Raw genomic sequence first — 14054 nt, forward strand, 5'->3', positions numbered from 1 at the left:
TCAGTTCTACCAAGGTTAGAGGTGGGTGCCAACATTTGATATAAGTGGAAACATGACCTTTTCAATAGTAAATTCATTACCAGCATTATAAATAAAATGTTAAAAAGATGAGAAAGCAAGTAAATATTAGATTCATAGTCCTAGTCGCATATTAAAATATAAAACAATCATATAGCCTTTAAGGAATTTACATGGAGGTCTATCCAAATAAATTTAAATAAAAGGGTCGTAATATGTCTTTGTCTCCAGTTCGTGGAAAATGAACAAAAAATATTCAAAATATCCTGCCAGTTTGCGTTCAGTACAACCTGCATTGTTTTCATTACGAGTACTGCTTTCTATACACATAACTTTGATTTCTGCAAAAAAAAAAAAATCTCTGTAATAATGTACTTTTTAATTACTGTAATAATCTAGGCGTAGATTATGTTGACCAGGCCAGTGAGAGGACGATCAACTGTACAGTATTACCATAAGTCCTCTAGGTGGATACAACTTATTTCTTGTCTACAAAGTGTACAGTAGTATGCTAATAGTACTATTATTAGAATAGGTAGTTGGAGTAGTTTGGAGAGATACATCTATTTATAAGAGAGTACTTTATATTTATAGATATAATACCAATAGGTACAATGTATTGGGATGCAATTCAACAGTTATGAATAAAACAAAACAAAAACTCTGTATGCTTTTTTCTAGCTGTGAAATAAATTTTGGGTGATCATTCCAGTATTTACAGTCTAAATTTGATCTTTATGCACCAATAGGCATAAATGATTTTTAAATTAACAGGTATAAAAGCAAATTAGAAGCCATACGTACTCTGTATGTTAGAGGAAATAAGCATAAGAGCAAATAAAGCCTTGACCACAGGATGGAATCAGTAGTACACGACTGTACTTATGTGTGGGCCAGGAATGATGGTAGTGCCAGTATACAGTGTATTTTAGCCTCAAGGCAATACCATGTAGCTGCATTAGCTTGCAGAAATACAGTAGAGATTTCATGAGACTTGGTGCGTGATGATTCAGTATGATAATTTGTGCTGTGAAAAAAAAAATTGCTGAATTATGAAGAAAATATTGTAAAATATAACAAGGAAGTTATACTATAGTATAATTAAGGGGTAACCGTAAAATATATACTAATAATAATAAATGCAATGGGAATTACTATTATTATGTAAACAATACAATAGTAAGTTAAATTCATAGGCCGATATTATTTTATTATTATAAGGAATGAGAAAAAGCCGTCCCAACCCAGATTTGAACCCAGTATCAATAAAGCTATAAACAGAATAGACCATTATTGTAGCCGGAATTTAGCGTAGCCCTACTCGAGGCCTAGTAAGATTAGCTAGAAGAATACAGGTCAACCTGTACCAATTCCAACTCGTAACCAAATTTTGGTTTACTCGTACCTAAAATGTTGGCTCACTCGCACTCATTAAGGGCTGGCTCGTACTCTTCATGGGCTGACCAGTACCCATGTTTAATGCTATTAAAAGTTTGGGTACAGGTTAGCCAAAGTTGGTACGATTTGACCAATTATTTGGGTACGGGTTAGCCAAATTGGGTACGAGTTGGCATGGGTACGGGTTGACCAGCACCCTAGAAAAAGAGTTGTTGTAAAACGGCCAAGAATAGAATCAAACTAGCAGAAAGTAGTGTGGCTTACCTGTCGTTGTGGGCTGGTCTCTCGGGAGTTCATTGCCCAACAGAAAGCACTACAGTATGCCTTGATATCGAACACGGTAAAACACTCAGTATACTTCCGTTGTGCGGTGTCTATATTCCGTGTGTATCCTATATCGTCCAAATCTCAAGAGACCGCTGGTCTCCTCAGGACGACACACATGACCTCGGGTCCCCCGGTGGACTGGACCATTTTACGGAGGGGTATTTCACTACACTTCCCCCGATTTTATAAGGCCAGGGCCGGTGCTCGGGTGGTCATGCTGTAAAATAAAATAATAACTTCTGGTTAACTCTAAAATAACTGAAACCAGTGCATCTCCTAGCACCTTAGAAAAATAACATAATAGAATAACTTAAAACTTCTGGTAGGCCGCCGGAATGGACGGCTCTACACCATAAAAAACAGATCTCGGCCATTCTTCCGGGTCAAGTCTAGAACTTGCTCGGCATCTTGGCCCAAGATCTTTCCAACTGCCTCTGCAGTGGGATGGAGCAGATGTGGTGCACCCACTCGTTGTCCCGGAGGAGCGAAGTGAGGCCCATCTGATTCCAGCAGTAGGCGGCGGTCATCCGTTCGAAAAATGTGCCTGCACGCTTCCTTTTGCTCTTCGTTGAACCTCTCCACCGACCGTGTAAAGCTGAAATAGGTCAGGGGGAAAACGCTCCTAAACCTATCGGCCATTAGCACAGTCGATGAGAAATTGTGCAGTAGAATGCGGACGCATCTCGGGATCCGTGCTATCTGCAGGATGTTGAGGTAGTTTTGATAACACATCTCCGCCGTCGGGTCGTTGCGGCTGCCTCTTAGGTGCAGGCAAATCGCCAGATGGTGTCGAGGTGAGAACGCCTGCGCCAGAAGGCAACGCAGCATCTCTTCCTGCCTAAACCAGTCAGCTACCGGAACCGAGTGGTCCAAGCCAATCTCCCCGAGCACCCGGGTAGCGCCGGAGCGCACCAAGGCCTTCAGTCGGGAGAGTTGACCTGGCGAGACGTCCTTCTTGGGGTGCACCCCGACCCCCACTTCATACCCCTCTCGCCGAAGGCGATGAATCTCCTCCGCTGAAGGGTAAGAGGGAGGATTGCAAAATATGGCGACACCCCCGACAGGTCTTACTGGCTTCGTCTGGGCTCCAGCTGGTTCGGCTAGCAAGGTCTCCATCAGTGTGGCTCGAGGAGACAGCCTCAGAGAAGAACGCAAGCGGTCCGGGTGGAAGTGGGCGTCGAACGCTCTCATCGTGGTACGCACCGTCTTCTTCTCCCGTCCGGAGGGGGTCGGTGACCTGGGCCTCTTCTTGCGTTTTGCGGTCTTACGTCTGGTGGCTGGTGGCTGGGCGAGGGCACTCTCGGCCTCAGCTTCGGCAGCGGTGGGCTGGGCGAGGGGATTCTTGGCCTCAGCTTCAGCGGCTAGCTGGCTCATCTTGGTGAGATCCATCCGCTGGGCCATCGCTACCATGTAACGCCAGTGGATCAGGGCCGCTGGATGGTTGAGTGGCACCAGGGTAAATTCTTCAGGTGGTTCACCTCCCATCGCCGCTTGTAGCTCGGACATCATTTCCAGTGTCTTCTGGTCGATGACGCCGACGCGCGGACCAACAGCCCCTTCAGCATTCAGTTGGGTGACCAGGTTGTCCAAAGTGGACACTCAGTATTTCGACGGCGTACTTCCGCAGCAGGCAGAGCTTGGTCTGTGTCTTCTGCGGAGTTGATGGTAATTTAAAACATGAGGGAAGGTGGTGGGACCACACGTGCCTCCTCATGTTGTGTACAGCCTCGAATTCACATCCTGGAAACACGCACGGGTTTTTACGTCGTGGGCGTGAATCCTCTTCGGTCGGCGCGCTGGATGGTGGTGGTTCCGGCGTTGAATCGAGGGCGGTATCTACACCGGTCGCGTCTCCGCTGACCTCCGCCGTTGGTGGTGGGGTAGGTTCAGATGCGAGGAGCCGTCGCTGGGTTTCCTCCTGCTCCTCGACCGACAGGGCACGCCACCGCCCATCGACTTGCCGTTGTGTTAAACGGATGTCTGTTGCGCCAAAATCAACCTATGGAAATACAAAAATACAAGATAATTAAATAACGGTACCCTACAATCGCTTCAGCTTGGACTTCTCAGTCTCTGCAGTTAGCGCATTTGTAGCGGTCGATGTTTAAAGCGTCTAAAGGTGAGACGTTCACGCAGGCGCCATGGTACCAAACGTCGTAGTAGTCGCACTGAATCATGAATGACCCAGCCCAGGGTTTCTGGCAGGAACAGTATAGCGTTCCAGGCGTATCGTCGACGTTCTCATCGCTCGGATCTGAAAGAGATAAATGAAAGTTAGTTATCCACCCAGGGAGCTGCCGGTCGTGACAGGGCTTGAGCTTGTCGTGGTTCAAGACCATCACTTTGTTCCTCAGCTTGACCCGGAACAGTCCCGGGGAGATAACTTGGATGATGATGCCGGGTCCCTTCCAAGGGGGACACAGCTTCTTGCATTTACCCTTTGGTTGGCTGTTATCTAGCACATATACCTTATCCCCACGGTTGTAGGGGCGGGAGAGGACACGGAGGTCGTAGTCTCTCTTCATGCGTCGCTGCGTTCCTCCCAGAGTAGCCCGTGCTATGTCATGTGCTTCACGGATTGATTGTGTGAGAGCGGTCACGTAGCTATCGGGTGTTCGTGCAGTTGGAGGGTCGCTAGCTGTAAACATGAGATCGGCAGGAAGGTTGATCTCTCGTCCGAGCATCAGCATGTTGGGAGTGTAACCCGTCGAGCGATTTACCGTCGCCCGAAGGGCTCCAGTTAGCTGTGGAAGAAACACATCCCAATCTTTCTGCTGCCGGCCTACAAAACATCTCACAGCATCCATCAGTGTCCGGTTGTATCGTTCCACCTGGCCGTTGGCGGCGGGTCGGTAACTGGTGGTCCTGGTCTTGTGGATCTGTAAAACTTTACATAAAGAACTAAATAATTCACTTTCAAAATTACTCCCCTGATCAGAGTGGAGTTCCAGAGGCATACCGAACCGGGAGAAGAAATTCCCTACCACGGCTCGGGCCGTCACCTCCGCCGTCTGACAAGGGAGTGGGCTAGCTTCAACCCATTTAGTGAATTGGTCCACCATCATGAGAATGTATACATTGCCCATGTTGGTTTTAGGCAAGGGTCCAAGGAAATCGATATGTACCCGTTCCATGGGTGTACCTGCATGAAAGTTTGTTAAAGGGTACCGGGCTTTACGGCCGGTTTTCTTATTGCGGTTACACACTTCACAGTTGGCTACATACCTTTCGATATCCCTGGACATACCATACCAAAAGAACTTTTCCTTAAGACAAAAACGGGTTCGGGCGATGCCTTGGTGTCCGGCCGAAGTCCCTTGGCAGTACCAAAAGGCGCTCGCCAGACGTTTCATGTTTCAGGAACAGAATGCCGTCGTCGGACAGATGAAGACGGTCTCGATTCAACCAAAAGAACTTCGTGCTCGGGCTGAAAAGGAACAGCTCATTAGTTGAGGGGTCGTCTTTGCGCTCCAACCACCGCAGGAGAGGCTGGAGATCAGCATCCTTGCGTTGCTGGTCCTGGAGTTCGCTGACAGAGTACCCCCAACATCGGGCGGTCGGTGTCTCCGGCTGAATCGATGCGACTATATCTCCATCCTGTAAAATACAAATATTAGTTAATCCATTGGGGGCTCGGGGCAGGGCAGGGCAGGTCGTCCGGAGTGATGGCGCCGCGCTCGCATCCCTCAAGACGGGAAAGTGCGTCAGCATTGGTATGTAATCTACCCCGCCGATGCTCGACCACCATGGTATACTGGCTGAGCTCATCCATCCATCGAGCTAGTTGTCCTTGGGGACCTTTGAAATTAAGGAGCCAAGTTAGACTGCTGTGGTCGGTTCTTACTCGGAAAGGCTGGCCCAGCAGGTAGTGGCGGAAGTGCCTGGTCATATACACAATGGCCAGCAACTCCTTACGGGTGGTGCAGTAGTTGCGTTGTTCGGCGGTGAGCCGGATGCTAGCGTAGGCGATTACTCGTTCCTTACCCTCTTGCATCTGCAGTAGTTCACCGCCGATGGCGTGGTCTGATGCGTCCACATCTAGTATGAATTCATCCCGGATATTTGGTAACGTCAGGATAGGAGGTTGAACTAATGCGTTCTTGAAAGATTCGAAAGCGATCTGCTGGTCCTCTCCCCACACAAATTGGACTCCCTTCTCAGTCAGACGGTACAACGGGACAGCCAGGTTGGCGAAGGAGTTGATGAATTCTCGGTGGTAGTTAGCCAGACCAAGAAACTGTTGTACCTCTCGCAGGTTGGTTGGCGTAGGCCAGTTCTGGACGGCTTCTACATCCGTGTCGGAAACTGTTAGAGAGTTGTCGCCGACCACACGTCCTAGAAATTCTACCTTTCTCTGAAAAAAACCACACTTTTTGGGTTTTAGTTTAAGGTTAGCATTCCTAAATCTTCCCAGGACAGTGGTTAAGTTATTCAGGTGGTCTTCAAAGGGGTTTCCCAGCACGACGATATCGTCTAGAAATGCTAGGACGATGTCCCATACCAAACCTCGTAGCACTAACCCCATGGCACGGGAAAACGTAGCCGGGCAGTTCGAGAGACCAAATGGCATTTTGACGAATTCATACAAACCGTGCTTGGTGATGAACGCAGTTTTCTTCTGATCCTCCTCCTTCATTGGGATCTGCCAGTATCCTCATAGGGCGTCAAGCTTGGAGAACCAGATGTTACCAGATAGCGTATCGATGCAGTCCCTTACTAACGGCAACGGATAGGCATCATTGGTCGTGATGTTATTCAGTGCTCGATAGTCTATACAGAAACGCACGGATCCGTCACGCTTCCGTACCAGGACTGGTGGCGATGCCCACTCTGAGATGGAGGGTTGAATCACTCCAGCTCGGAGCATCTTTTTTATCTCCTTCTCCTCTTCACCAGCAAAGCGAATCGGCGTTGGTCGGAGCCGTTGCTTGATAGCTGGAGATCTGCCCGTATCTATAGTATGCTCAATATCTTTGAACGTACCAATATCGAATTGATGCGAAGCGAAGACTTCTTGATGTTGAATGATAAGAGAAGACAGTTGTGCGAATTCGGAGTCGGAGAGATCAGCGCGGGACGCTTCTAGCATGTCCACCAGATGAATGGGTACCGCCGAAGCAGGTTCATCATGACTGGCTGCGGGACATACATCTGTGGCGTTGGATTCTCCGCTCTCCTCCACCTGGTCTACTTCTGTGGCTGTTGCAATGTTCCGTCCCGGTTTCAGGGTGACGTACATGTCCGATGTGTTGACCACACACAGGTGCGGAATACGCAAACCTCGATGTGTGGTAGCTGGAATCGCCACAGAAGCGTTGATCTCTGGATCTATAAAGAAATCTGGTAAAGGTAAATGGTTAGGTGACAGTTGACACTGGACGTGCGCTACAGAGTGAGGTGGTATCACTCTACGCTTTGCGACAAGAACACGAGCGGTTCTCGGGGGTTCGGGTTCCCGATTTCCCCGCAGAGAGACTGTGCTTGCACCTACAGTTAACAGCAGTTGTCCGCAGTCTACCATGGCCCCATTTTTTACCAGAAAATCCTGACCTAACAACATTTCATCGTGAATCGGTGCTACATAGAAAAATTCAGTGTAGGATTCCGACCCTAGCCTAAAATGAATAGGTCCCACCTTGTAACCAGGCATTGATGTCCCTCTACCCGCTAGGGTAAAGTTAAGCTTGGCCACAATAGGTGGTTTAGGAACCAAACGAGAATATACGTTATCTGAGAGTATCGTCCGGTCCGCAGCCGTGTCCACAACAGCTGTTACTTCAGTCTGATTTACGTAGACCGTGGTGTACAAGGCTCGGTTGGATCGTACTCTGTTGATAACGATTGGTCTTTCAGTTTCGTCCGCTGCTTCCACTGGCTGAGTCCACCCCGCAGCACCCTAAGGTTCCAACGGTTCGTTGGTCGTCGAAGTAGTGTCCACGGGTGGATCTTCGCTACCTGGAAGCAGGTCTGGTTGCAGCGTCGTCTCTGAAAAATTACTCATAATAATGAAAGAATGATTAGTATTATCCTGATCCGTGTTACTGTGACTAATATTTCTATTATTGTTATCACTAGTATCACGGTTATTGTCATTACTATTATTATTTTTACCATGATTATTATTACCATTATATTTACTTTTGTTACCTTTCACAAGACCTGAGCCCGGACGAGGTGACAGGTTGGGAAGCTGGGCTGCGCTTCCAACCTGGTCTAGTTTGACGACTGGTCACCTTCCGACTCAATTTGTCGAACTTGTCAGGCTAACTTAGGACAGTCCTTCCTGAAATGACCTGGCTCTCGACACTCAAAACACACTCTCGGGGGCGAGGTTGAGTACCGTCTACCCGGCGATGGTGGTGATGTAGGTGTTGGATGCAAGGCCGTTAATAGACTGTCGAACCTGGTCATCAAATGGCCGACGTTGGTCGTCAACTGGTCGACGTTCGTGTTCAGTTGCCCCACTTGTCGTTCGACCGCTTCCATCCTGGTCTCGGTGTGGGGTGGAGTCGGCCGTGGAGGAATCTTGCGATCGTGTTGATCCTTCCTATCCACAGGCCCAGGGACGACAGGTTTCTCGGGGCTCGCGGGGCGAGTCCAACCCTTTCCAAACTTACCAACCTGTCGGACCTCTACCTCCTCCCCACTTTCAGAAGATTCTATTGCATATGCGGGCGGCGACCTGTGATGTCGTTGGTCAGGCACGGCTGCGAATCGTACGTGCGGCCTCACCTGATCTCTTGGTCGCCCCTTCCTTCCCCGAATGCAAAGTTCCCTATAGCCAATGTATTTTTTGTAGGCTGCCAGTGCTTTCACCAAAGTATTATGGTTCTGGTGTAGGATATACTGACCGGCCTCGGCATCAAGACAACCCACGCAGAATTTCACGACTGCTCTCCGATGAATCCAATCTTGAGGAAGTTCCCGGAAAGCTTTCCTCGTTAGGGTGAGTACTCAGTCGCTCCAATCCTCAATGGATTCACCTTCCTGTTGACTGGCCGCCTCCAACTTCACTTGCAAGACCTCAGGTAATTCCTCAGCCTTGAAGCGCTCGTCGAAAGCTCCTATAATATGCCTGAAAGATAAATCTCGGTTCATATGAGTTAGATTAATGAAGTAATCTGCCGCAATACCTGTAACGCACCATTGAAAAGCATCGTGCATTCCCCTATCATTGAGGCCATATTCGTCAGCATAGTTTTGAGGAAACGCTGCTTAAATAAAACCCAATTGTCCCTCCCACTAAACGACAGATTTTTAGGAATGTCCTTTGACCTAAAATGTGGTTGTTGTCGTCTAGGGGCCCTGCGCTCGGTGGTACGTAAGAACTCTCTAAAGGACGCTAAGAATTCATCATGTTCGGTGTGAAATGATGGTTGGGTATATTCACCCTCACTCTCGCTGCCGTCGTAATACGTACGGTCATTGTTTTCATAAGCCCAATCAGCATGGCGTCTCTGAGGTACCTCTCTAGATGCCTTGCTGGTGGGTGACCCCCTCTGTTTTCATAGTATTGGGGCCTATTAGAGACGGGAGTGTGCGGCCGGGTACACGCTGATGTGGTGCTAGCAGTAACCACGGGAGTGTTACCCCTCATATTAGACTGTTCAGCCTGAGGAGTAGCCTGGGCCCTGGAATACACTGGCGTCATTCCAGGACTAACAGTAGATGTTACCCGTGTACCGTGAGATGAAAGTGTAGGAGGGGTGTCCCGATATTCCGGTTCCCCCCAAGAATCTACATAGGAGTATTGACCGGGCGTATTGGATGGGACAACTCCCTCCGGGCTACCTAAAAACGGGTTAGATGTTGAACCATTTCCATCGTAAAGAGGGCGTCCTTCCCCAACCCCGGAACGTAGTGGAACCTCCGGAAGTGTAGGTGGTCTCAATTCGTTTCCCGGTCCCGGGCTGGCAAAGAAGTAAGATCGGTCCCGTTCATCTCCCCGAGGCTCACGGGAAATCGTGGAGTCCCCGTTAGCGGGATTTAAACTGGCCGCCTTAGTTTCGTTCCGTGCATCCACTAGGTATGTCACGGCGTTCATTGTGGTTATAATACCTCCCCGCTTAGGATTTGGGGTGAAATCGAACCATCTGAAAATTTTGTTTTCCCCAAACCCTTTATATCCCCAATATTGACCGGGGTGATATTCCCATAACGGCCTCTCCAATCTATCAATTTCTGGGCACGTGCAGCACCTATACCAGGCACCAGGAGTAGGTCTGTAACGTCGCAGAAATTTATAGAAATAAGTCTAGATTTTGGAGGCATATTATTTCTTTAATTAAATATACTATAAATAATTTAAAGTAAATCAGAGTGTTATATCAATAGGGATTCAAATTGTATATTGACTACAGTGATTATACTTATTCTACACACACACAGAAATGTATCCCAATGTACAAAGAGTATACGTAAAATGTAGTGGTAAAATATATCGTAATAAAACAAGCTTTAAAATAAAGTCTACTTCTGAAAAACAATAGTAATTAAAATGTATCACAGTTGCTAAACACAAAACGATATGCAAATGAGATCAATGGAATGTACGGATTCCGCCCACAGGTGTCTCAGGAATTCAAAAGATCACACAATGGAGGAGTCGCTCGTTGAATCAATTTCCACAACGTTTGAACTAAAGACAACTGAAATAATTCTTCCCACTATAGTTTATCTTTTTACTATATCACTAAAAACTACAACAAAAATAATAATCACTTTATAATTCTTATGTAAGTTTAACTTCTCAATGGGTTTCACTTGACGAAGTTAAAGGAAAGGAACAACCTAATATTTTACCTAACTATTATAAAAGTAACCCTACCAACTTAATATTCAGAACAATTTATGTTTAAATCGGATTTGTAGTTTTCTAGTAAACAGGATTTTAAAGCTGTTTTCAAGACATTTGAAAATCGCCATCTTGTGCTCATGGCAGCCTGTTTGTGACGTCAGATACGGCCGACGAACATTTTAAGATTCGCGGTTGCATTCAGCGCTTCTATTGGCTAAGCGAATCCGCTAATATGATTGGCTAATAACGCGACATGCGGTCATGCAGGACGGCGATGACACGGTATGAGCATGCGCTGACTTGGTAAACAAACCTTCGATCGATCTTTTCTTCTGCAAGCCAATTCGTAAATCTTTCAGCTATTGTTAATCTATTGTTACTTTTATTGCCTAGCTGTTTCAAACGGGATTTGGTAGGGGAATTAACTGACAAACCTTCCAAACGGAGGCTGTTGGTTGACGATGCAGTGTCTACTTTATTTTTGTTCAACACGAGTTCTAGGCCTAGTGTAAGGCATACAGTACAGATACACTGGCCGCAAGTACACCATTCTTCGACGGCTTGTTATGCTCAAGAATGTTCTTTTTTCCTCATCAGCACGATGCAAAACTAACTCTCTTTCTATATATTCTGGTTCCAAATTTTCTGAATTATAAAAACTCCAAGCCATATTCCGAAAATATTAAGTATGTTAGGCTATTTAATTGATTTTATTTATGGTTATATCCCGCACTTCCATATTGAAATACTGTACTAAGACGATGGACGCTTGGATTTGCTTGAATGCGTCCACCTAATCTGACGTCACTTAATTGCTCTTAACCTGTCAAAATGGCGCTGTTCAATTTCCGATATGTTGTCGTTTAAAAGTCTATTTTTTAACTAAATTGCTTACTATTGTACCTTGAACCATTGTAATCATGTTTTTATTATATTTATCTATAAGCACAATGGCACATTTAGCCCAGGGTGTTCCTTTCCTTTAAGTTACAAAAGCAATAACGTAGTGCTAGTAGCGCCTACAGAGTCGAACAAAAATCTGTGCACTTTATTAAATTCACTAATCACGGTGAGTCTACACCGTGCGGAATTGTGAAAATGCAGCGGGAAATTTGAACCGTTGTCGCCCCACAGGTGTGGGAACGAACTCTATGCCAAAATTAATTAACTTGGCGTTAATCGCTTACGTTTTTGCTCGCAGCGCCAATGTTGTAAAACGGCCGAGAATAGAATCAAACTAGCAGAAAGTAGTGTGGTTTACCTGTCGTTGTGGGCTGGTCTCTCGGGAGTTCATTGCCCAACAGTAAACACTACAGTATGCCTTGATATCGAACACGGTAAAACACTCAGTATACTTCCGTTGTGCGGTGTCTATATTCCGTGTGTATCCTATATCGTCCAAATCTCAAGAGACCGCTGGTCTCCTCAGGACGACACACATGACCTCGGGTCCCCCGGTGGACTGGACCATTTTACGGAGGGGTATTTCACTACAGAGTCAACCCGTACCACTGTGCCAACTCGTTCCCATACTACTACTAATACTACTTGCAGGTTAGTTTAGCTTAGCTGGGCTAACCCACCTCACCTCTCACATGCCCTCCTGATAAGTAGGCCGAAAACGCGACCGAAATTACTGGAACTCCAGCCTACTAGGCCTAGCCTAGATAGTAGTGATCCGTAGTATAGTACCATGATGGAACTATAATAAATGGTAGACGTACCAGTACTATGTAGTATAGGCTAACACGTCTGGCTCTACGAGGCCTGTTTATGCTCATAAGATGGCTTTTTTGGGCGTCCCAATGTAGGCCTATGCCTATAGCTAGGACAGATTTCCCATTCCTGCAGGCCTGTAGCCTATGCTCTAGTAGGGCAGCCGGGTGTACCCTGGTCGATTCACCCCTGGTCGACTCGTACCCATGCCAACTCGTACTTAACTTCCTTGATCTTGATTGGATAATTGATAAACTCCAACTGGAGTATCACTCAATATGTGAGTAGAGGTTGAGGAGGGGAAAGCTAGTCATGAATTAGTTTGGAGAAGGTTTTAGTGATAGTGGTCGAAGTTGTAGAGAACGGGAGAGCATTCCAGTCTCTAACTGTGTTAGGGAAGAAAGAGCTCTGGAATCGGTTGGTCTTAGCCTACCCTAAACTCGTATCCAACCAAATAATTGGTTGATTTCCCGCTACGCCAGTAAGGCAAAAGGCACACCACAATAACGACGACCGGACACGTAAGACTCAAGTAGAAATAAGATCTTTATTCGTCAAAACCAAATATCACAATAACATAAACAACCAGCGGCCATGATATATGAGTCAACCCAGATAGGGGGCGCTAGACTGGCGCTAGACTCAGAGCCATATATAGAGAGAGTTACGACTTCGAATGGATTAGAAGCCATGTTTGTGTCCAACTATTCCTATGTAGCGTATGGAGTTGAGTCTTTTGTTTTGAAAATGTATAACGTTCAAAAGGCTTTAATTATCGAATTTAATATCAAAACAATCAATTTGATTAAAGGTTTTTGTTAAAATAATAAAAAAATTATAAAGTTACTGCGAACATGATTAAAAACAACAAAAATAGCAATTTCGGAACGGCTCTGGTTGTGCGCTCCATGCACGCTCTACGCGTGCGCGTTTAGTTTGTACAGCGATTCTCTATAGTAATGCATTGTTTTTACATTTTGTTGTTTAAAAATCATGTTCGCAGTAACTTTATGATTTCGTTATTATCTTAACAAAAACCTTTAAACAAATTGATTGTTTTGATATTAAATTCGATATTTAAAGCCTTGTGAATGTTATACATTTTTAAAGCAAATGACTCAACTCCATACGCTACATAGGCATAGTTGGACACAAACATGGCCGGTGTGCACACCACGTGACTTTCTAAAATCCGTGAACGCAATGACGTAACTCTCTCTATATATGGCTCTGGCTAGACTAGAGTAGGCCTAGCCTAGCTACAATATTCATTATGCCCTGCTATAAAGGTAGATGAGCTACTAAACTAATTACGTAATTCGTATAATAATAAGAATAATTGACAAGAAGGCCTAAAAGCGGCGGAAAACACCTATCCATTCTTGCATGGCAGTACGAAGGGCCTGCCTATGGTTGTACACATTGTGAATTGTCAACAGACACTGTGCTACAGACAGTGTACCGTGTGTTAAAAGTACAGCATTTATAGCAGACAGCAACGTGTAACTTGCTATAGTTTTACAGATAGCACCACCGATGGACAGTAGCAGAATCGGGTGCACTGGGAATCATTTGATAGTGTTGCTGTTATGCGCGATTTGAACGATTTGCGCAATTTGAAATAGCGCAAAAAATTCCTTGCGCAATTTGAAATTGCGCAAAGAATTCTTGCGCAATTTGAAATTGCGCAAGGATTTTCTTGCGCAGTATTAAATTGTGCAATCAACATGCGCAATTTGAAATTGCGCAAGAAAATCCTTGCGCAATTTCAAATTGCGCTGCACAATTTGTAACATTT

The 14054-nt window shown here is 45.9% G+C and overlaps 2 protein-coding genes and 1 long non-coding RNA gene across 3 annotated transcripts; all 3 read right to left on the minus strand.

The window, feature by feature from the left end:
• Nucleotides 1–150: 150 nt before the first annotated feature.
• On the minus strand, nucleotides 151–12742 carry LOC144849853 (uncharacterized). The gene is made up of 4 exons (XR_013614006.1): nucleotides 12686–12742; nucleotides 12129–12484; nucleotides 896–1045; nucleotides 151–350 (listed from the first exon to the last, which is right to left on the minus strand). It is a non-coding gene; the product is annotated as an uncharacterized LOC144849853 (long non-coding RNA).
• LOC144850411 (uncharacterized) lies at nucleotides 2089–3318 on the minus strand. Its single transcript, XM_078707687.1, has one exon. The coding sequence runs from the start codon at nucleotides 3250–3252 to the stop codon at nucleotides 2089–2091; it is 1164 nt and encodes a 387-aa protein (XP_078563813.1). The 5' UTR covers nucleotides 3253–3318.
• LOC144850317 (uncharacterized) lies at nucleotides 5706–7543 on the minus strand. Its single transcript, XM_078707570.1, has 2 exons — nucleotides 6334–7543; nucleotides 5706–5781 (listed from the first exon to the last, which is right to left on the minus strand). Exon 1 carries the CDS (start codon nucleotides 7391–7393, stop codon nucleotides 6398–6400), a length of 996 nt encoding a protein of 331 aa, XP_078563696.1. The 5' UTR covers nucleotides 7394–7543; the 3' UTR covers nucleotides 5706–5781; nucleotides 6334–6397.
• Nucleotides 12743–14054: the final 1312 nt, after the last annotated feature.

Source organism: Antedon bifida, chromosome 8 (genome assembly GCF_963402885.1).
Source record: "Antedon bifida chromosome 8, ecAntBifi1.1, whole genome shotgun sequence".
Classification (NCBI taxonomy): Eukaryota; Metazoa; Echinodermata; class Crinoidea; order Comatulida; family Antedonidae; genus Antedon; species Antedon bifida.

Coding starts and splice junctions, on each gene's coding strand:
- LOC144850411 (XM_078707687.1), bottom strand. CDS start 3,252: ATGATGTCCGAGCTACAAGCGGCGATGGGAGGTGAACCACCTGAAGAA.
- LOC144850317 (XM_078707570.1), bottom strand. CDS start 7,393: ATGCCTGGTTACAAGGTGGGACCTATTCATTTTAGGCTAGGGTCGGAA.